The 23,180-nt window shown below is 37.9% G+C and overlaps 3 protein-coding genes across 3 annotated transcripts; 2 read left to right on the forward strand and 1 right to left on the reverse strand.

The window, feature by feature from the left end:
- Positions 1-5,607: 5,607 nt before the first annotated feature.
- On the forward strand, positions 5,608-11,719 carry LOC116214359 (secretory carrier-associated membrane protein 4). Its single transcript, XM_031549778.1, has 12 exons — positions 5,608-5,798; positions 7,008-7,109; positions 7,193-7,255; positions 7,406-7,439; positions 7,546-7,668; positions 7,961-8,023; positions 8,125-8,218; positions 8,365-8,410; positions 8,553-8,620; positions 8,785-8,833; positions 11,042-11,107; positions 11,431-11,719. Exons 1-12 carry the CDS (start codon positions 5,736-5,738, stop codon positions 11,461-11,463), a joined length of 804 nt encoding a protein of 267 aa, XP_031405638.1. The 5' UTR covers positions 5,608-5,735; the 3' UTR covers positions 11,464-11,719.
- A 4,997-nt stretch (positions 11,720-16,716) lies between these two features.
- Positions 16,717-19,761, forward strand: LOC116188159 (phosphoribulokinase, chloroplastic). The gene is made up of 5 exons (XM_031517334.1): positions 16,717-17,478; positions 18,481-18,565; positions 18,677-18,761; positions 18,842-19,086; positions 19,256-19,761. Exons 1-5 carry the CDS (start codon positions 16,934-16,936, stop codon positions 19,505-19,507), a joined length of 1,212 nt encoding a protein of 403 aa, XP_031373194.1. The 5' UTR covers positions 16,717-16,933; the 3' UTR covers positions 19,508-19,761.
- On the reverse strand, positions 19,698-23,130 carry LOC116188154 (4-coumarate--CoA ligase-like 6). Its single transcript, XM_031517320.1, has 6 exons — positions 21,955-23,130; positions 21,327-21,516; positions 20,852-20,997; positions 20,619-20,686; positions 20,203-20,305; positions 19,698-20,087 (listed from the first exon to the last, which is right to left on the reverse strand). Exons 1-6 carry the CDS (start codon positions 23,005-23,007, stop codon positions 19,974-19,976), a joined length of 1,674 nt encoding a protein of 557 aa, XP_031373180.1. The 5' UTR covers positions 23,008-23,130; the 3' UTR covers positions 19,698-19,973.
- Positions 23,131-23,180: the final 50 nt, after the last annotated feature.

Below are 23,180 nucleotides of genomic sequence, written 5' to 3' on the forward strand. Positions count from 1 at the left end.
TGCTTGTATGTGTGTATATGCATATACTTTTATATATATAAAAGCACACACACATATATATATATGTGCTGATACATATATGTGTGCGTGCATATATGTGTAAGCATATAAAATATATATATAATTTGGGTTGAATTGTTCAACTTAAATTAGGTCCATTAGTCTTAAAATTTTGGGTGTTGCATCGGTGTTTCTTTCGAGTATTGGCTGCTAGCACCGCCAATCTCGAAAACTCGTCGACAAAGTCGGTGTGGATACTAGTGGAGGTTTCACGCGTGGGACGCTCGGTTAACAATTTTAAATATTTCAGGTACGCTTTTATTTACTCTTATTCTTCTAGTAGGTCTTGGAATTAGTTTCACGGGTAGGAAATTTTGAATTTCTGTTCCTTTTCGCTTCCGTAGATCCTGTAGAACTAGTAGTAAGTTCATCACATCCTCAGTTAGTTGATCCACGAAAATCCCACAAGCATCTACATTCAAAATAGAGAGAGATCAACAAAAGAAATTTAGAAATCATATCTGAAAAGCATACTTACGGGTTAATCCATAAAGTCAATCTCAAGAGCACATGAGTGCTTTCACAAGGTCGGGTTTCAAAGAGCTTCAATATTGATTGAGAACACGACCTCTACAGCTGAATGCTGCCTTAGAGGCAACTATGGATAAAGGAATGCTCAAAATATCATAAGCCATCCTTGCAACTATTGGATATCATTGGGAGTTAATCTTCCATTAATCAAGAATTTTCAGGTCCATCTTTCTATTGGTCATTGTCTCATCTAAGTACTTCCCAGCTCAGACATTTTCGAAGTTGTTGAATACTCATCATCATCATAATCATCGAACTCCTAATGAAAAATTAAAATAACAAAGAGAGACCAATGAAAATATATTTCAAATGTAAATGACAATAAGAAAAAGAAAATATATGGGGGACAAATACAAATATTGACAAAGTAATACATAACATCATTAAAAATTTTACCTCAGCGTATCTAGCTCAATTGACTCTTGATCAAGATCTGGAGGGAACTTCTCTTTTGATGCAGATATTCGACTCCCTTTCTCATGTCATGTATATTCTTGATGTAGTGAGAATAATTTTCACCGAACAGTCTGAAATTCCAAAGACTAACTATCATATAACTTTTTGTAACTCCAATTCACAAACTGAATTTTGTACCTAGGGTCCAATATCACCTCTATTGATAAAATGACTGAAAATTCAAACCAGTACTTTTCAAATTTCATTAGCATCCTCAATGACATTACTCTCAAATCTTCATATGCCCCATCATTATAATCCTTGAGCATCACATATGCTTTGAAAGTGGAAGGAAAGTATAGATTTGCGGTCGGATACTTACTTATAGAAAACAAGTTTGTAATCTCATAGAAAACACCCAAGAACTTCTCAATCTTCTCAATCTTCTCCTACTCCAATGAGGTAGGGCAATTTGTATAATTGGAATCACTTAACTCTAGGTGGCAAAATGCATGACGAGAGTAGAATACACTTTCAAGCATATGAAATGTTCAATTCCAACGAGTAGAGACATCTTGCCTCAAGCCTCTCTTCGGATTCAAAGGCAAGAGTTTCACATATTCAAGCAACTTTTCTTTTCTAACTTGAGACCCCTTAATATACTTTACACTCTCACACATTTTGTCTACCCGAACATCAAACTCTTTTAGTCCATCTTGCACAATCAAATTAATGATATGGGCACAATATCGTTGATGAAAGAATTCACTTTAGGCTAGGAATGCATCATTCATATTTAAATGTGATCCCAACAAGCCCATAAAAGTGTCATTTGCGGATGCATTATCCAAAGTATTAGAAAACAACCTTCCCTCGATACCCCCATTCAGCCAACAAAGAGGTAATCTTATTGCTCCATGCCACACCAGTATGTAGAGGTGGCATTAGAGAGAATTTAAAATCTTCTTTTACAAAATTCAATTTTTATCATTGAAATGTGCAGTCAAAGAGAGATATCCATTAGTAATAATCAAGGTCCACAAATCATATGTCAAACAAATCCTACCACAGGCTTCCTCAAGCAAGCACTTAAGCCGTGACTTGTCTTTTTTATGAACCTTATCAGCCCTTGCAGTATTTTGAGATATAATGGGCACACACTCATGCAAATATGAGAATACTACTATAATTCCAACATACTCCACAAAGACGAGAAGCATATCATGCATAATAGTGGCAGTAATCAACAACTCACGAAAGTGTTCGGGATCAAATGTAGCATTTCTTAAAGAAATATCATGGTTCATGAGCAGTTGATCAACATCTCGTGTATTCTTATGAATGCATCTTTCATTATGCCTTTTCATATTTTATGTCCCATATTGACTATCACAAACAAAAAGCGAGCCACACTTCTTACACTTACAACGGGTTTTACTGTCAATAATCTTTTCTATCAACCGTTCATGGAAGTGCCACTCAGGTGAGGTCAGCTTTCTCTTGAGCATGCCTTTCGATATCCCTGCGTGAGTTCCTGTTGAAGTGTCTTTGATCTCGTCTCCATCAAATTCTACTACATCATCATCTTCGTTTATCATGGCCATGGGTTTTTCCTTCTTAGAAGATTCCAACTTCATCTCCAAGTTATTTTTTAAACTCATTATCCTTAAATAAAATAGAAAATGAGAAACATGTATTAGCTATTACTCTTAAAAATCCTTCAAAAATTCAAAAGAATCCCAAATCCAAGAACCCTAGCTGTTTAATCGAACTTGAAATAAAGAGGAAATGTCGAAGAGAGAGTGAGAGACAAAGAGGAAAAGTCGAAGAGAGAGAGGTTACCTCAACTTCAAGCACCGTCGAGAGAGGTCAGTGATCATATGAGGGTTTGAGATAGGCAGGCAGGGAGAGTTCTTGGGTCGGAGTTACTGAGTATGAGTCGTATGATAGATAGACAGAGGCATTGAGACTTGAGAGAAAGAGAGGCGGAATGAATTTTTGAGTCTTTGACTACGACTGTGTCTGTGTTAGCCTATTACGGTTAGTAAGGATATTTTTGTAATTTTAGGATATAAATGGATTAATGGGTTACATGATTATAACAACACGATTAAACATGTCTGAACAGGTTAATCGTGTATAATCGAGTTACATGAGTTCAATTCAGTAAGACATGGTTATTATATCATGCTTAAACGGGGTTGGACTCGACTGAATATAAGAAAAATCCAATCCGAATCCGTTTAACACCATATTGTATCCATGTCGTGCTAGGAATTGCCAGCCCTAGTTCGATAGCCACGAGCCCCACCTATGAGCTTGGTAGCGACATACTATACAAGAACATGGTAAACCTTGATGCATGAAATGATGTTGCAAGTGTAATCATGGATGGAGAAATAGGCTTAAGGTGAGCTCCCCTAGAGTGGTAGTGCTACTTCGTTTCCTACCGGCTACCGTTGCTTATCTCCCTTTCAATTCACCATCCTCCCTCGTAAGATATATTTTGATAGATTTTGTTTTATCTTTGGATTTCTAATAATAAATTTTTTTATAAGTTTCAAAATATCGTGTGTGTATTTTTATGGGAATTTGTGGGGTAGAAGTATAAGGAAAAAAACGTTTAATATTAAGAAAAAATTAAACTAAAAAAATTAGGCTAAAAGAATAACTTTAAAAGTTAATGAGCAAAGTTAAAATTTTCTCTAATAAAATAAAATAACAAAATAGGGAAGTAATCAAAGGTATTGAATGAAAACGAACCAAAAAAAGGAAAAATGACTAAAACAAAAAAGTGTTCAAAGATGGGTGTGTTTGGATTTATAAATTTTGTAACTCAACTTCATTTATCTTCAATTTAACAACACAATTATTACTTTTTCATTTTTCATTTAATTTTTTTAATCATTCAATTCAATTTTTAATACTAAATTCCATCAACTATTCATTACTTTTTTCACAATTCAACAATACAATCATTACTTAATCATTACTTTATCTCAACCAAGGTTATCAGAATTGCGATTCTACCTAGAATCGGTCGGTTGTGGAATCGTGAATCGTAGAATCGAATCGTGAATTATAAGATTCTATTTGTAATTAAAAAAATAATATATACAGATATATACCAAATCTCATGTCAGAAATAATAGAAGTAAACATCAAATGATAAATCTTGCTGCTTCCTATTTCGTTTGTCAAAATCTGATGGTGCTTAATCTTCACAAGATAGCGCTCTCACTATAACAACCTCTAATAAAAATTGATATAGTACCGTGGTCACGGATCCTATAAGCGAAGCTACTTTTCCTCCCTAACTTCTTCTTGGTTTGTCCCTTCTTAAAATAATCTTTCTCTGCATCTAAAAAGGTTGAAACAAATTCCATCCTAAGTCATCTCAAACCAGATGGCAATCAGGAATCGGCCAAAATCCAATTCGAAGCAGTTCAAAAAACTTTCCAAGTCTCTATCACTTACAGCCATAAGACAAACTTTTCATAAAATAAGAGATCCAATGAGTAATACTGTTGCACAATGAGAGAGATGAGGAGGGAGAGAGAGGGGGCATACAACTTTGGGTTGAAATTAGAATCATAGAATCGGTTCGATTCTATGATTATGCGATTTGAATCACGATTTAGTCACGATTCTACCTTTCCGATTCATGTCATGGAATTGGAATCGCTAGCCACCCCTTGAATCGTAGAATCGTAAGATTCTACGATTCGAATTACGATTCTAGCAACAATGATCTCAACTATTCATTACTTTTTTACTTTTTTTTTTTCATAATTTAACAATATAATCATTATAAACAAATTAAAATCAAAACTCAACTCAACTCTAATACCAAATACGTTCATAATATTTAAACGATAAAAAAATTAGAAAAAAGATTACAATAGAAAAACATGTAAATTTAGAGGACCAAATATGTGTTTAGATTTATAAATTTTTTTAACTCAACTCCACTTATCTTCAATTCAACAATATAATTATTATTTTTTCATTTAATTTTTTTAATCATTCAATTCAATTTTTAATATTAAATTCACTCAACTATTCATTACTTTTTTCACAATTCAACAATATAATCATTACTTAATCATTAGTTTATCTCAACTATTCATTACTTTATTACTCATTTTTTTTTTATAATTTAACAATATAATAATTACAAATCAATTAAAATCAAAACTAACTCTAATACCAAACGCATTCTATTTCCTTGAAAATCTAGTTAGTCTAATTGTCAAAAAAAGAAAGAGAAAAACAAAAAAAAAAAAAGCTTCGAAATTCAAATTTGAAAGCCACCTGTCCATGTCCCCCAACCGACTCCTCAAAAAGCCGAAGATAAGTTTCAAATTTTTGAATCCAACCGGTGAGCTGTGATCCGGTGCGAACCCGTCGCGCACCCAAAAGCCGTTGGCCAATCATCATAAGTGAAATCATAAAGTAGCATCAGCTTTTGATGACATGGCCACTGACTACTGGGCCGAATTCCAGTGGCACATTTGAAAATACCCTGATATCCAGGGGCAAATGCGAACCGCTATGAGCTCTCTCTAAGCCCCGTATCCCGCGTTGTACACAAGCGAACTGAAGAGAGATAAAAGCGCTGCTGTTAGCTTGTTGCGAAGTAAAGCTTCCCCCTTTTCTCTCTCTGCATCAGATCTCTCTTCCTCTCTCTCGGCGAGCGAGATTTCCGTTCTCTCTCTCTCTCAGGGGATTTCCGCGGCCGCGAAAGTATGAACCGCCACCACGACCCCAACCCTTTCGACGAAGAGGAGGAGGTGGTCAATCCCTTCTCCGTAAGTTCTCTCTCTCTCTCTCTCGCTCTCTCTTTGTTTGTGAGGCGAGTACACGCGTAGATCTCTGGACACTGTTGCTGCTTCAGTCGGAATTAGCGCCCCCTCGGATCAATCCCCGCGCCGAAGAGAGTTTTTTATTGTCTCGGCTGCTTGATGCGATTCTGCGGCTGATATTGTACGATTGCCGAGTGGCACTTTTGGTATTCGGCTGTCCGATCTGGATCTGAGTTCCTCATTATTTTATTAGAGACTGAAAGTGATGAGCTGCCCAAGAAAGGAGCAGTTTTGATTCTCTGATTCGTACTTTCTGTGGGATAAAATCCTTTTATTATTTGATTAGGTAGATTTGGATTGGTCAGCAAGACAATTCTTAGTGTGTACGAGGATGACTAATATATTGAGGGATGTTTTGTCGGCAGACAGTCTGAGCCAATGCACTTCTTGTTGTTTGCGGATAAAATATACCCATGGACCGGTTTTCATAAGTATCATACGTGGTAATGACAATGATTTTATTGTCCCGACTTTGGGCGGCATAGAGATTCGATGCAGTAGTCGAGTGGTGAGTTTCAGGCATTTAAATCTTAGTCGGGTATTGATGAAACTTTTGCAATTTTCAGTGTGTGGTGACTAAAGATAATAGGATATTCTCATCTCTTGTGAAGAAGATATCAGCGAAATGTTCTGTAATTGTCATTCTTGTAATAATTAGCAGTTTATGGAAATCTGAATTCAAACTTTTCTCGAGGAGAAAGAACGGTCTGTCTCTCACAAGTGGAATCTGATTGTACGAAGAGCTGACACTTTTGAGGGATAATAATAATGTTTATTAATCCAGAGAAGGGTATGATGAGATTGGAAGACATGTGAAAGAAGATTTTTAATGCTGGTTTAGTAGTGTGAAGAAGGCTCATAGCAATAATCTTGATCGTTCATATTATATGGCGAAGCTTGCCATTGCCTGTCTCAGGTTGCTGCCGAGAGCCCAAGATTGGGATATTGCATGGTTTTGCTCATCAGGACCCTAATTATAGATGCATTTTGATGATGGAGCCGCATCGATGTTTTGTTAGGCCTCACCTTAGAGTTTCCTTGAAGCTCATGAATATTGCAGTTTAGGACATGACTATTTTCCGTATTTTGATTGAATCTCTCCGCATCTGATATTTTTCTTGCTTTTGACATTGTGATTTCTTGAAAATTTTATAGAATGGTGGAGTTCCTCCGGCATCTAAATCACGGATTCCTCCCGTAGGAGGCTTTGGACAGAAGTATGATGCCACTGTAGATATTCCATTGGATACAATGAACGTAATGAGCTATCACCTATACACTCTTCAATTATGTTGTGCCTCCTAGGATTTTGATTTGACACTATCAGGTTGTGTATGTAGGATTCTAAGCAGAAAACGAAGGAGTTAGCTGACTGGGAAGCAGATTTGAAGAGGAGGGAAAGGGTTAGCTCTTTTTCTTTTCTATTTAAGGACCAAGTCATTTGTATATTTAGTGGATGTATCATTTTAAGGGAATTAAAATGTTGCTAAAGTCTTAACATTATTCGTTCTCATATTGAGCACTGTACCTTTCTCATTCTTGTCTTTTCTCAGGAGATAAAAAGGAGAGAAGATGCTGTTGCTCAAGGTAACTTGTAAGAATGTTTCTTTGCCATGGTGGACTACCATGAATTTTCCTTTCCTTGGAATTGTTGTCTCATTCGGCAAATTTGTTGCCTTTGATACTGTATCAGCTGGCGTTCCTGTAGATGATAAGAATTGGCCTCCATTTTTCCCCATTATTCATCATGACATAGCCAATGAAATACCGGTTCATGCTCAGAGGCTGCAGTATCTGGCTTTTGCAAGTTGGTTAGGTATTTTCCGAACTTGTCCTTCCATGCCTACTGAGGCATTCAGCTGTGTTTCTTTTGAGGATTACGATTCTCACAATTTAGTGAACAACTTGCCACTTTGTGAGAGATACAAGGCTTTTAAGTGCTGACAACCCAAGTTTTTTATTAACTCTTTGTCTATATCCTAACTTGCCACTTTGTGATAGATGCAGGGCTATTAAATTATGATAGTTCTAAGTTTTTTTTGTCATTTGATTAATTCATTTAGCATTCTTTCTGCTATATATGTAATCTACTTCCCTCGCTTTTGCAGGTATAGTTCTCTGCCTCGTTTTTAATGTCATTGCCATCACTGTATGCTGGATCAGGGGAGGGGGTAAGTGCTTTCTCTTTTTTGTTTGTAAGCATTTCCAAACTATTTAAGTTTATGCCATAGGGGTACTGTTCAAATTTTATGATGCCGCATACTCTCTTCAGGTGTCAAAATCTTCTTCCTTGCAATAATTTATGCATTGATGGGATGCCCTCTTTCATATGTGTTGTGGTATAGGCCTTTGTACCGGGCAATGAGGTGAGGGTTGAACATTCTTTTTCTGTCAATTCCAGTCTTCTGGAAGTGTCACATGGAATAGCTTTAATTTAAATATACATTCCTTTAGTCGGAGTAGATGTTCATTATCTCTGCATCTTATGCTGGTTTCGTTTCAACAATTACAGGACAGATAGTGCTCTGAACTTTGGGTGGTTCTTCCTTTTCTATTTGGTGAGTTTTGTTAGTCTTCTTTAGTTATGCAGTTGAGCTTGCAAAGATCAATTTTCAGTAGTTTCTAAGAAGTTTTGTACAGTCTCTTAAGTTAAAGATCTAGGATTTCTTTCTATGTATATTGATGGACTTGTATATGCAGCTGCATGTTGGCTTTTGCATTTTTGCTGCCATCGCCCCTCCAATTGTCTTCCATGGAAAATCCCTGACGTAAGTTTCTGCCTTCTATTTGATACATCTGTCATAGTTGATGATTGCCGCCATGATCTGATACTATTTGTCGTATTTATGTCTCATGTCTTTGAACTTTTGTTCTTCAGACTATTGAATCTTATAAGCCCTCTTCATCTGTGTCTATTCATGTTTTGATACAGGGGAATCCTTGCAGCAATTGATGTCTTCTCTGATCATGTGCTGGTTGGGGTAAGTTTTAACTGGCCTTTTCTGCATATATCCCTGTTTTCAGCCCTCATATATGCTACTGCTGCTGTTGTGACGGGGGCTAACTCTATGAATGATGAATTGGAGCATGTGGCACTGTCTATTCTTTTATTTGTATGCCCCTTTCAGTGAAGAACGTTAATTCATGAGGACTGTACTGCAACTAGAATATGGACTTGACGCAAAATTTTCAGCTGTTTGGGTATAAAAACTTGAAGAAATACTGAAGTTGCCGTGTCTTTTTCCACCAGTCAACTTCATTCTTGATAAGGCTACGAAGTTGGGTCAAGGTGGGGTTGGAGGTCTGGTGGTGGGATACTAGTCATTATACCCGCTCATTGCACATAATTAATTATTATTGAAGACAGTATATCGTATTATCCAACTTTGGAGCATAATTTTATTTATATTTTTCTTGTAAATTTATTAGTTTTTTTAATTCATTGTTGCATACATATTTTTCTTTTGAATGATTAACCTAAATTTGGAAAATAGTAATTAATTTGTATTTTTTAGAACAACATGCTAGTTTTTATTTGCTTAAATTTATATAAGCCATATTTAAAAAATGGTTTTTTGATATAGCAAATAGAGCATTAAATTCTATTCACTCTGTTGCAGAAAGGGTAGAGAAAATTCATATAAGTAATTTATATGTAAAATAAATAAATAAAAGTAACTTATTAGATTTTTAAAAATTTAGTAAGAGGAGCTACTTTTAACATCTTTTTGGACATGTATTAAGTTTTAACGTCAAATTCTACAAATCATTTCATTTTTCCAAGTACCTTTTACATTTTCCTAGAAAATTAATTAAATCGCTCATATAATTTATGCATTTCAATTTAGAAATAATAATAATCAATTTAATAAAAAGTTTTATAATTTAATAAGTAATTAAAAAACCACCATTTACTTTTTAATTCTAAATTCTGCTCTAGAAATTGACTTTTTTTTTTCTCCATGTTATTTACTAATATTTACTAATGTTTTTCCATTGTCTCTATTATTTTTAGTAAACAATGTCTACTCTTTCATGTTTTCATTCTTTCTTATATGTACCACCATAGGTGATGGTTTAGTGGTTTCAAGCTGGTGGTTTAATGGTTCTAAATTTACTCTCGAGTGATTTGGTAACTGTATGCATTTGTTAAAACATTTGCTAGAAGTGCTTTTTCATGTTTCATTCTTTCTTCTTATACGTATCACCAAAGTTGGTGGTTTAGTGGTTCCAAGCTGGTGGTTTAGTGGTTCCAAGCTTATTCCCAAGTTCAAATCTCCTCTATGCATTTGTCGAAACATTTGCTAGAATTGCTCTTTTCTTGGGGTTGTGGGGCACCGGCTTCTGTGAAATACACTAGTTCTTTTGTGGTGCTATGCTGACAGGAAATTTGCTCCGTCGAGTATGCCCATTCTGTGAAATGGAAGCTACTCGTTTGGTATGTTTGTGAGTGAACACGAGAGTTCGACTATTGCGTAGCTGGAGGTGGCAATGTCGCCACTACTGCTGCCCACCATTTTATCTATCTCTTCTTATACGTGGAGGCATGTAACAACTTAATTAGTCATAGCAATGATGCTATATGTGCATACATGTTTTGCTTGGAAAATTGCACATAAATTAATCAACCTTAACAGTTACAAATTCATGAGTAGCTTCCATTTCTCCGAATGGGCATACATGGCGGAGTCTGGTTACAGGTTTGGTATTCATGGAGGCATGTAACAGCTTAATTAGTCGTAGCAATGATTCTATATGTTACATGTTTTTGCTTGGAAAATTGCACATAAATTAATCAACCTTAACAGTTACAAATTCATGAGTAGCTTCCATTTCTCCGAATGGGCATACATGGCGGAGTCTGGTTGCAGGTTCGGTATACATGGAGGCATGTAACAGCTTAATTAGTCGTAGCAATGATTCTATATGTTCTTACATTATTTTGCTTGGAAAATTGCACATTAATTAATCAACCTTAATAGTTACAAAGGCACGAGTTGCTTCCATCTCACTGAATGGGCATACATGGCAGAGTACGGTTACTGATTCAGATTTTATATATTATATAGATATAGATGGGAAAGTTTTGGCAATAAAGGAATATAATGTGTATGGAAAAAGTGATTGCTGTACTACTTTAGAGCTCAGCTCTCTTTTGCTTCACTTGAATAATATTGGCTTTTGTGCAGATCTTCTATTTGGTTGGCTTCGGTTTGTTCTGCTTAGAGGCCCTCCTAAGCTTGTGGGTTATTCAGGTTAGAGACAAAACTCTAATATCTTCTCTCACTACTTTATAGACTCTCTGTGCTTTAGAAATGTTCATCTTCTTATTTAAGACACATGAATCTTGGTCCAACAAATAATTTGATCTGCACCTTTGCCAGTCGGAGATGTTCATTCATTTTATCGTTTCGTACTTTACATACTACCCCATATTTATGCCCTCAATCTTTGTCTCCTCATCTTTTCCTTACACCGGAGTTCTTAACATCCATATGTATTCGAAACATGTTTTCATATGCTCTGGTGGCTCTTCTTGCATGTCCTGAGTTCATTATCCTGTGTTTGTTTGCTGCAGAAAACCTACATGTATTTTAGAGGCCACAAGTAATCTCATTTCTGTGTTCGGTCACGTGCTCGCGGGTTTTCCTCCTTGCCCTCCCGGAGCTGCTTTGGCATATTCTTCGGGTATCTCATCTACAGATCCATTGTGCCCTTTATATTGTGACTATGAAATTGGATCTATTAGTAGATTGTAGAGTTGCACCTTGCCCTCGTCCTTTGGGGGGGGATGCCCTTTCTTTGAGATGATCTAGTTAGTAGTGTTATTCGATTATATTCTTCGTATGTGTATATGCTTCGTACCATTTGAAAGTGCTTAAAAAAGTCAGTTCTGAGGTTTTACAACTATAAGCATTACGATCAGTATGAACCAGCATTGATGTAGTCGCAGTACGAGTGTTGATTCCTCAAGCACTGCCCACAACTCTCTCGCAGCACGTAGAATTGCATTTTCCTCCATGCTATCCTAAGACCCGATAGATATTATGATATGTCAATGCTATGTTGGTTTGACTTTGCCTTTGAATCCGCCTATTTAAAATTTCGCCCGTGCTCCCAATTTATATATATATATATATATATTTTTTGTCTTGTTGGATTGGAGTGTATCATACTCGAAACCTCTCAACGTGTCGCTACAATTACCAAATACGTTTAGCTAATTAATCTTAATACTATAGAAAAACAGAACTCAAATAATGACAAGTCTTGATTATCTATTTCAGTTCTTGAATATATATAGAGTAAACTAACAATTTGGTCTGCAGAGTTATTGGGTTTATATCACTTGGGTCCTTAAGTTAATTCTTTCCATCACTTGGATTTCTGAGTTATGAAATTTGCACTAGTTGAGTTCTTTTTATATCAGTTAGGTACTTTTACTACGTCAAGTCAGTCATTTGTTACATCATATAGGTCTTTTGTCACATAAGATAGGTTTTTTATTATATCAATTAAGTCCCTGAAGTTCTCGACATAACAATTTAATCATTTTGTTGTATCAATTAAGTTCTTTTGCTACATTAGTTAAGTTCTTTCATTAAATTAAGAGGCTAGCGGTGTTAAATGAGATTAAATACTATATCAATTAGGTCTCTTCCTCCACCTTTTGTACTTCCATTAAATCCCGTGATGAAAATGTGATGTGGCAACCTATGACATTAAAAATATATTATTTTAATTATATTTTATTAAAACAATGTCGTTTTGGTGTTCTCGAGAAAAAATCCCCCTTTTATCGTGGGAAGACCGATTGGGGAAACGAAGTAGAGCTCCACCGACCAGCGTGAGCCCTTCACCTTGAGTCACCCAGTGCCACACGCCACCATCTTAGGCAACACATCATCGGCGAGCCTCCATCTTTGACAATCCATTCGTATTCGTAGTCAGCTCTACTAAACTTAACTTTTTCATTCTCTGCTCCCTATCGACTCTGCTGTGAGTTTCACTAGCTTTCTACAGAAGATTAGAGGCTCCTCCTTCAATGAAATGAAAGTTTCTTGATTTATTCAACATATACCTGGCTTAGGTGAGTCATAAGTCGATCCTCAGCCATACCGCTCGACGCATTGAACTTCAACAAGGGCTTTAACCTCTCATCAGCAACGCAAGCATCAATAACTTGCAAATAGGAGATCTTCATTACCATCCTCCACCAAAGCCTCGGTCAGAAGGCAAGAGTTACGAGAAAGAGAGAGAGGGAAGGGGCCAAATTGCTAAGAGGGGGTGCAAGCCATGGCCCCCTCGGGTGAGCAACGACCGGTGAGGGAGCCTTCCTCCGGTCTGTCTCCTCAGCCTTGAATAGAGAAGAAGGGGAGAAAATAATTAATTCTTGAAAAAATCAAAACAACGTCGTTTTGGTAAAATATAATTAAAATAATATATTTGTAACGTCGTTCAGTTGCTATGTCACATTTTCGTTACGGGATTTAACGAATGGCGTGGACATTGCAATTCCGTTAGGGAAAATAGGGTTGCCATTCCTTTACATCTTTTACGTCCCTAGTGTTCATTACGGACGTTAATCATGGACCCAATTGATGTAAAGATCAATATGTCAGGGACGCAACTGATGTAAAATCGATCTCTCAGGGAGCAAAGTGATGTATCTCGCTTAGTTTAGGACATAATTGATGAACACATGAATCTAATTGATGAATACAGGGACCTAATTGATGTGGCTAGGAGCCTAGTTGATGTAAAATCGATCTCTCAAGGATCCAAGTGATGGAAAAAATAACTCAGAGATCCAAGTGATGCAAACTTGATAATTCAGGGACCTAATTGCCTACTTACTCATAAATATATATTTATATATATAGTCAGAAAATGATAGGAAGTCATTTACATTTGGGTCCATTTGGTTCGAGTATTGTTAAATTACTAAGACTATTAAAATTGCAAGTAGAATTTTGATCGTAATATTTTTTCGTGAGAATGTAGGAAGAAACGTGACATTATTGTGCTCGGTTATCGTAGTGAATTATTGAGAAAACAAGTAAATATAAAGAATTCATATGCGCAATTCGATGGTATTGTGAGAATATCATGTGTTACGGAGTAACCATATCTATGATCGGAAAATTCTAACAAATTTGTGTGGAATAAAGAGGGGGTCCATGAAGTCTGGATGATAGGCATTAAGCAAGTTGGTACAGCTAATTAATAATAAATAAATAAAAAAGGACCGCTGGGTTCATAAAATAATAATGGTTATAATAACAATTAACTAATAGAATTAGCCAAGCGTAGTTCTATTTAGTCAATGGGTGATACTGACCGCCAAAAATCTATGTGCTTACGCGCATTTTGCTTTCGGCAAAAGCCACACTGGAGGTTGTTGCTCAAGTAGCAGCCACTGTTTTTAATTTCGCTTGTTAATTGATGACTACCCAGAGATCTATATCGTGCAGGAACGAGAGTCTTGATAAGTTTTACACATCAAAAGAAAATTTTAAATTCTTGATAATGTTTTATTTATTTATTTAAGAATTGCTTAAAGCTGACAATAACTCCCGAATATGCTATTTCATGGCATGGTCCCTCGGACTCGTTGTGAAGGGTTTGACCTTGTAGTACCTAATGACTTATAAACTTAAGAGTTTTAATCACTTTAAGCAATCATAGGCGTGAAGTTTGACAATTATGTTTTATGTAGGCGGACTTTACCTGCACAACAGATATTCGAAAACCATTTTTCGAGGGGCGTTGAGGAGGTGATAACTCAGTCTTGATCGACATTTTATTCAAATTATGCCCGAATGATGAAAACTGAATTTCCATCGGTGGAAAACCGTAAGATAGTGGAGAAAGGAAACGGAGGGACGTGCGGAGTTCAACTGATGATTATCAAGTTTAGAAATTCTTGATATGAATCGGTGGCAAATGTCGCTATATTGAAGTTTTTTTTTAAAAAAAAATATATTTTCCAGAAGTTTAATTCTCATATACTTGATTGCTAAACGACGACACCGAAGATGGATACCGAATAAAACAGTGAGCCATGCAGTATATTCCATGCATGAAGTTACTCGCATGGAGTCAATTCTCCTATCCACATTAAGTTCTCTTTGGCAATTTGTCCAGCTTGCAGGTTTGCCTCAAGCTTATGGCTCAAAAGCAATTAAGCATTAGAATTAGACTTCAGGCTTGTATGTTTCAATTTAATTAAATAAGTGCTTAAAAAGTTAGTTATAAGAGAAAATAAATGTAATAAAGAGGAAAAGACGAGAGATAAGAATGTAATCTATTTAATCATCAAGTAAAAAATTACTTAATGAAATAAGTAGAAAATTTTAAGTTAATGAAATCAGTAATTCTTCACTTATTAGCGCTCTTTATCACTCATAAAATATTACTCATAATTATTTATTCATCCCCTCTTTCTATACATTTCTTTCATTAATAAATTAAATTCTTAATTTTTAAGTATTTAATTTATCAAATACTATGCTATACCTCAAAATTTAAAAGACAGATAATGTCCACAAATTTCAAACATCCCAAGTCACAAAAATCCAAATGCATGGAAAATTTGGATGGTAATTAGCCTCACACTCCCTCCCAGCTCTCCCTTCCACTCCACACCTTAGAGCAAAACCCCCCTCATCCTCATCCGGACACTCGCAGCACGCCACGTGGCATGCCAAATATCCAAAACCCACATCAAATTAAATCACCACCATGTTCTCCATGCCCTGTGCCGATCACAAAAAAGATGTATTTAGATATGCCTTACGTTATTCGATATTCTCTAGACGGTATAAGACGTGGTTCGGAGCTGCTCGCTGTTAGAAATAAAAAAGTGAAACTCCAATGTTCTGATGCATTTGAATTTTAAAATTTTTTTAACTCAATTCAACTCAATTCCACTTATCTTCAATTCAATAACACAATTATTACATAATTATTATTTTATCTCAACTATTCATTACTTTTTAACATTTTTTTTCATAATTCAACAACACAATCATCACTTAATTATTATTTTATCTCAAATATTCATTACTTTTTTACATTTTTTCTCATAATTCAACAATACAATCACTACAAACTAAACAAAACAAAAACTCAACTCTAAATCCAAACACATTCTAATCATCTGTTCTCTATTGACTTCGTACATTTACATGATTGATATGATGCGTTACCCTTGTAGCATGAGATGTTAATAACCTTTTATTGAAGTGGCCAACTATTGAGAAAAGGAGGAAAAGATTAAGACTAATCACATATAAATAATAATGATAAATATATAGTGATAATTTATTCAGTTTGTGATAGTATGGTGAGGCCGAGATGAAATGACAATCCTGCCCCTGCCCAGTGGCTTCAGGTCATTTCATTCTCCACATTTGTCCAAAAACAAGGGGTAGTCGCAGTACTACTCCACACACAAACGATACAACTCCATATTTTCCTTCTCGTTAATTTTTTTTTTGCCAGTGAAATCACGAAATATGTCCTTAATAAAGACGAAAATTGTTTAGAATTGACAATAAATCTGTCAAGTATCAAGAGAGGAAATAGCACAGTGGTGTACCTTTCGCCTGGTAACTAAGATGTCTCAGGTTCGATACCAGTATAACTATTTGTACCCCTTTATTAGATATTTAAAATTTCTATTTTAATATACTATGTTTACGAGCCTCTTTTGTAAAAAAAAAAAAAAAAAAAAAGTCGGTTAAAGAGTTCAATTTGCTGTTAAACTATATCCTCATAATTGACCACCACCGTTCCTATATCCTCGACCTTACATAAAAAAAAAAGGAAAGAAAAATAAACTCTATTTCCTTTCCTTCTCTTTTCCAATTCCATTCTCCATGCTTTGATTGAATCCATAATAAAACTGGTTTCTCCATTCCCATCAACCTTTGCTTTCTTTCCTCTAGTTTTCTTCAAAACCCACAAATTCTCAAACTGCCAAACAAACAAACACACGCATATAAACACCAATTCCCCCCTTCCCTTTGCTTTCCCTCCATACACTTTCCACAGAGGGAAAAGCAAATTAAGAAACCATGGCAGTCTGTACAGTTCACACGGCCCAGTCCCTCAACTCTCCTTCCTCCATCTCCCACCTCGGCTTCTCCCACCAAATTAAGCACCAGGTCTTCTTCTACCGGAGGAGCAGCGGTGCCTCCTCGAGAGGCAGCCGCTCCCTCATGGTCCAGTGCTCGGCCGGGGACACGGTAGTGATCGGTCTTGCAGCCGACTCGGGATGCGGGAAGAGCACCTTCATGAGGCGGCTCACGAGCGTGTTCGGCGGCGCTGCCGAGCCCCCCAAGGGCGGGAACCCCGACTCCAACACCCTCATCAGCGACACCACCACCGTGATCTGCCTCGATGACTACCACTCCCTCGACAGGACCGGGAGGAAGGAGAAAGGGGTCACTGCGCTCGACCCCAGGGCTAACAACTTCGACCTGATGTACGAGCAGGTTAAGGCTATCAAGGAAGGGAAGGCCGTGGATAAGCCCATCTACAACCACGTCACCGGGCTGCTGGACCCCCCGGAGCTCATCCAGCCCCCCAAGATCCTCGTCATCGAAGGGCTTCACCCAATGTAAGATTCCCAAACCATCTCTCCCTCCCTCTTTGATGAGTGGCTCATTGCCCGGTAACGCATGGCGTCATCACTGAAACATATATATACACTGATACTATGCCTATAGATACTTCCTCGTCGACATGCTACAAGTAGTATTCAGTATGACCACATTCGATCATTTTCTCGAGGTAAAGTTGCTCGGAGTTAACTACAGAGATATTGCATTTTCACAGCTCCATTGCCATAAAACCAAGAAATGGTAGTGTCCTTTCCTGGTGAAAGATGATTGGTGCGTCTGAAATCCATAAGATATAATAATTCATTACATATGTTCTTTTTTCTTTTTTGCGCGACTTATAGTCTTCTCAACTTATTGACTGACACTAATTCTCGTTCGGACGTCGGTTTAACTTTGTTCAAAAAATACTTTCAGTGAGATTAGAATTTCTGTAAACAGAACATTAAAAGCTTAATTTGTTCTCGAGTTACATCCTCACGTGGTTCATAATAAATGTTCTTTGTTAATAAATAACACATGCAAATTTTTTAAGAACATTTATGTATGACGTGTTCATGAAGATAGAAAGTGGTGGGAGGGGGGGTAAGGGGAGCCATACATACATACACAGGTCCTCGTGCTTCTGAATTATCTTCAATTGATGAAATATGAGAGAGTGAAGAGATTATCCATTTCTTTTTAGGCTGTGGCTGAGGAATTCTAATTGTCCTTCTCCACTGTTTTCTCGTGGGACCGGAATCAGCCCATCCTCTGCCATGCAGTCTTTTTTGTTATCATATATATTATCAATATCTATATATTTTGTATATATAATATTGTTTTCTGCCTCGGTATTTCGTTTTCTCTTGTTGTTTAACCCAACATGACACACAATCATTTACAGTTCGTATTAATTGATTAATAGATTACATAACCCTTAATATTAAGATAAGCCAACTCGGTTAATTAGAGACTTACTTTAATACTTATCAATGATTTTATTTTTCGGGGAAATTCAGGTTTGACCAGCGTGTAAGGGATCTCTTGGACTTCAGTATCTACTTGGACATCAGCAATGAGGTCAAGTTCGCATGGAAAATTCAGGTAATTAATTTTGTCATTGTCAAACCTTTTGACTTTGGTTACGCATGTTAATGGAGTCTTAACATTAATTAATTCATATTTAATGATACAAATCTAATGACATTTTCGCAGAGGGATATGGCTGAGAGAGGACACTCCCTTGAAAGCATCAAGGCTAGCATTGAAGCCAGAAAGCCCGACTTCGATGCCTATATTGGTAAACTTCTAAAGCCTGGAAAACCCAACTAACAGCATAGCATTGCTGCTGATTCTTATTGAGCTTTTATGCGATTGCAGACCCACAGAAGCAGTATGCAGATGCAGTGATAGAAGTGCTGCCAACACAGCTGATACCGGACGACAATGAAGGGAAGGTGTTGAGGGTTAGGCTTATAATGAAGGAAGGTGTAAAGCACTTCAAGCCCGTTTACCTGTTTGACGAGGGCTCCACCATCTCATGGATCCCCTGTGGTAGGAAGCTCACCTGCTCTTACCCCGGCATCAAGTTCGCCTATGGCCCTGAGTCTTACTTCGGTCATGAGGTACCCCGACTCCCCTCGTCACCCTTTCTCAAGTGACAGAATACTATCCCCTCCAAAACCAACTCACCGGAACTATCCTCTGCTAAAACCGGATTGCTCTGTATATCCCAGTTCATATCTCATATCAGCAGATTTAACTTGTATTGTTCTGTTAATCTGTGATGATCAGGTCTCTGTGTTGGAGATGGACGGGCAGTTTGACAGATTAGACGAGCTCATCTACGTTGAGAGCCACCTGAGCAACCTCTCCGCAAAATTTTACGGAGAGGTCACTCAGCAGATGCTGAAGCATTCCGATTTCCCGGGCAGCAACAATGGCACTGGCCTCTTCCAGACTATAGTTGGGCTGAAGATCAGAGACCTCTACGAGCAGATTGCTGCTGAGAAATCTTCTGCCCCATTGGAAGCTACCAAAGCCTGAAGAAACCCCTCAAGACAAACCGTTTTCACTTTTGCAATATTTTTTCCACATCATGGTCCGAAGTTCTCGCTCTGGTGTGGGGCTGTTCTTCGATAAGAATGAGCAACACCCAGATGTGTATTTAATTCTCTGTTGATTATTCGATGAAGATTTGTAACATAGAGAACAATAACAGAAGATCAAGGTTCAGTGCAGAAATTGATCCAAGATTGTATTTAGTTGTCACCCTTTGACTTGATCTTCTTAGGATGTCAGCTATCTTTTGTGCAGATGAAAGCGACACAGTCTAAAATTATCACTGACAAAATTATATGGGAATAAGTCTTATCTGGGGAACTTCATCTCGCATGTGGAGAAATGCCCAAGGCCCGACAAAAATTGACTCCTGTAAGTTCTCTATATGGTATAAGCATTATACTTCGATATGAAAAAATCATTACTGAAGTTAGATGATGAGGAATGGGCCTCATAATCGAGAGGCAAGCAACTTCTTGAGTTCCCTTCTGAGGATCTTCCCTGCTGGAGACTTCGGTATCAAGTTAGTAAACACCACTTTTCTCACCTTCTTGTACGGAGTAACCTATCAACAACAAATGATCATTGAACAAGTTCATAAATTCTTACTTGATCATAAAATCAAAAAGTAATGCACAGCTCCAATCATGCTGTCTACTATCGAGAACAAATTTAGGGACCTGTTTCGCTACAAAGTTGATGACACCTTCCTGAGAGAGTGCACTTCCATTCTTCCGAACTACAAATGCCACTGGGACCTCCCCACATTCTTCGTCTACAGTACTGTTATGGAGAGAAGATGAGTACACGAAAAAGCAAAGAGAGATGATGAATGGGAAACGAATAAGTACTAATGATATCGAGCGTGCTTGCAATTGAAAAAGTTTCCTAAAATTTCCAGGGACAAATTATGTCGATCTACCGACCCATATCTTCAGCCAAATGTAACATAAATCATAATGTGTTTATTTAAGAATACCAAAATAAAATGCAATTATCAGCCTCATCTCACAAAGAGGACCCTCTCTCACACACATGGAGGCCATATTCTGAAAGCACATTTAAATAATTGCAAGAGCATCAGATTCTCACTCACCCAGTTACTGCAACATCCATTATTTCGGGATGGGTGATCAGGACAGCTTCAAGATCAGCAGGAGCAATCTGCACATAAATCAGCACCATAGGTAAGTTTGCATCGTCCCACTTAAAATGTCTTTCCAAAACTGAGATGAAAGAGCATAACAAAATGACATCCTACAAGTTTCATGTTTTCCTGAAAATCTTCAAATTTATCTGAGAAGCACGCTCAAAGAAGCTTGTGTATACCTGAAAACCCTTGTACTTGATAATCTCTTTTAAGCGATCAAGTATATGTAAGAACCCGTCATGATCGAAATGAATGATGTCTCCAGTATGTAACCAGCCATCCTCATCAATCGTCAACATGGTCGCCTCAGCATTATTTAAGTAGCCTGAAAGAGACAGCAACTTATGATTCTATTTCTTCAGGCAGGACCAGGAGAATATTTCTCTTATCAACATAGTTACAAAAAAGAAAAAAAAAAGGAAAAAAAAAAGATGCATGGAAGAGATAATAGAAAGCGAAATCTATCGGATGGAGATATTTTCCAAATTTAACGATGATTACATATTGTGCCGGAAGTCAGTAACCCTGAAGATATTAGCTTGAGTATGGATTGCAGTGCAAAGGTTTTCAATACTAAGATCAAGGAAACAAATCTAATCTGTTCTGATGCATAAATGCTCGAAATGATCTTGGGAAAGCTCAGAAGGTTTCTACCTTTCATAATTGCTGGTCCACGCAATAAAAGCTCCCCACTGACCCCTGGAGGCAAGAAGGAACCGGTTTTCCAGTCGACTACCTTTGCTTGCATATTTGGAGCCAGGAGTCCAATAGAGCTATACTTTTGAAATTTTTCAGAGTTGAAGCCACGAGTCCCAACTGCAGTTGATTCAGTCATTCCATAGCCCTATCAAAACAATGACAAATCGAGCAAAGCCGCTCGAAATTTAAGAAATTGAGCCCTAATGCTACTTGGTAAACATAGAAAGGCCGACATGGACAAGCAGAATTAATTACTAACTCTACTAATGTGCAAAATGGGAGGTGGAGATCAAAGTTTTGACCTTTAAGTATTGAAGTGTCTCTGTTTCATTTTCAATTTATGTTTTTATGACAATGATAGATTAGTTTTAGAATCAAATCATCCAACGGCCTTATCTTTTTCAAAAAGACGCATGCTCTTTCCAATTGAACTCATAACATACAAACGGTGGCAACCCAGCAATTTAAGACATACAGCTTCTCAGAAGCCCATTCTTGATATGCAGATTACCAGAACATTTGTCTTCATGGTATATATCATAAATCAATTAACGGAAAAGACAGTTTTTGGTCTTTTCCTTACCTGAATGAAGTCCGCATGAGGAAGAGCCTGAACAAACTCCTCAATGGCTCTCCGATGAAGAGTAGCAGCCCCACAAGAAACCTGCTTCAAGCTCTTCAAACTAGTGCTCCCCTCAGCAGACTGTGCAGCCCTCGTCAATGCTTTCAATATCGGCGGCACAACAGGAAAGTGAGTTACCTGGTACTTATCAATGGCCCTAACAGCATCGCCAGGATTGAACCTCCGCATAACAACAACCTGAGAACCCAACGCGAGCAGCCCCAACACAAATAGAGACAACCCGTAGATATGGAACATGGGCAGGGAAGCCAAGTAGACATTCTCAGTACTCAAGAAGTCATACTGAGAGGCCTCGAACTTCACGAAAAGCTCCACCATCGCGATTAGATTGCGGTGAGTCAGCACGACACCTTTGCTCCCACCAGTAGTACCCGATGAATAGACTATTGCCGCCGTGTCGTCCTGCCTAATGAGAGGCTTAGCTACAGAATCAAGATCAGCCCCGCTAGAATTTGAAATGAGCCCGTAAAAGCTCGAGAACTCGACCCTATCCGGACCCACATTCCCAGTTTCCGGAACGGCAACTACGCTGACACCCAAATTCTCGACTTCTCTGAACCTTTCAGGACTAGCAAAAGCGAGACGGACGCCACACTCAGCGATCTGCCTCCTGATTTCCAGCGGGCTGCTAAGGGGGTTCATGGTGGTGACGACCCCGCCCAAGTAGAGGATACCCAAGAACACAACAGGGTAATAAACGGAATTGGGCAAGAGGAGCAGGACGACATCACCTCGCGAGACGCCCAACCGGCGCAGGCCGCAAGCCATGGATTTGACGAGGGGGAGGAGCTCCGAGTAGGAGACAGAGAAGCCAGAAGAGGAATCGACGAAGGCGTTGAGGCCGTCGTGGGTGTGGGAGATGATGTAGGAGACGGCGTCGAGGAATGTGGATTCCGGGAAGGGAACGGAGGGGTGGGTGCTGTGGTAGACTCCGGTCTCCGGGGAGTACCAGGCGGGGAATGCGGTGGCGGGGTTCATGTCTGCCGCCGCCATTGATGAGATCCGAAAAGCAGCAGCCGCAGCAGAGCAGAGGAATAAAAGAAGAAGAAAGAATAACGGAGAAATGTAATAAATAAGAGGGAAGGATGGTTTGGTCTGCAAGGAAATGTGATGGGAGCCGTTGGGGGCGGCTTGTCCCAAAATTCACTGGAAACTAAGTATTACGG

Source organism: Punica granatum, chromosome 1 (assembly GCF_007655135.1).
Source record: "Punica granatum isolate Tunisia-2019 chromosome 1, ASM765513v2, whole genome shotgun sequence".
Taxonomy (NCBI): Eukaryota; Viridiplantae; Streptophyta; class Magnoliopsida; order Myrtales; family Lythraceae; genus Punica; species Punica granatum.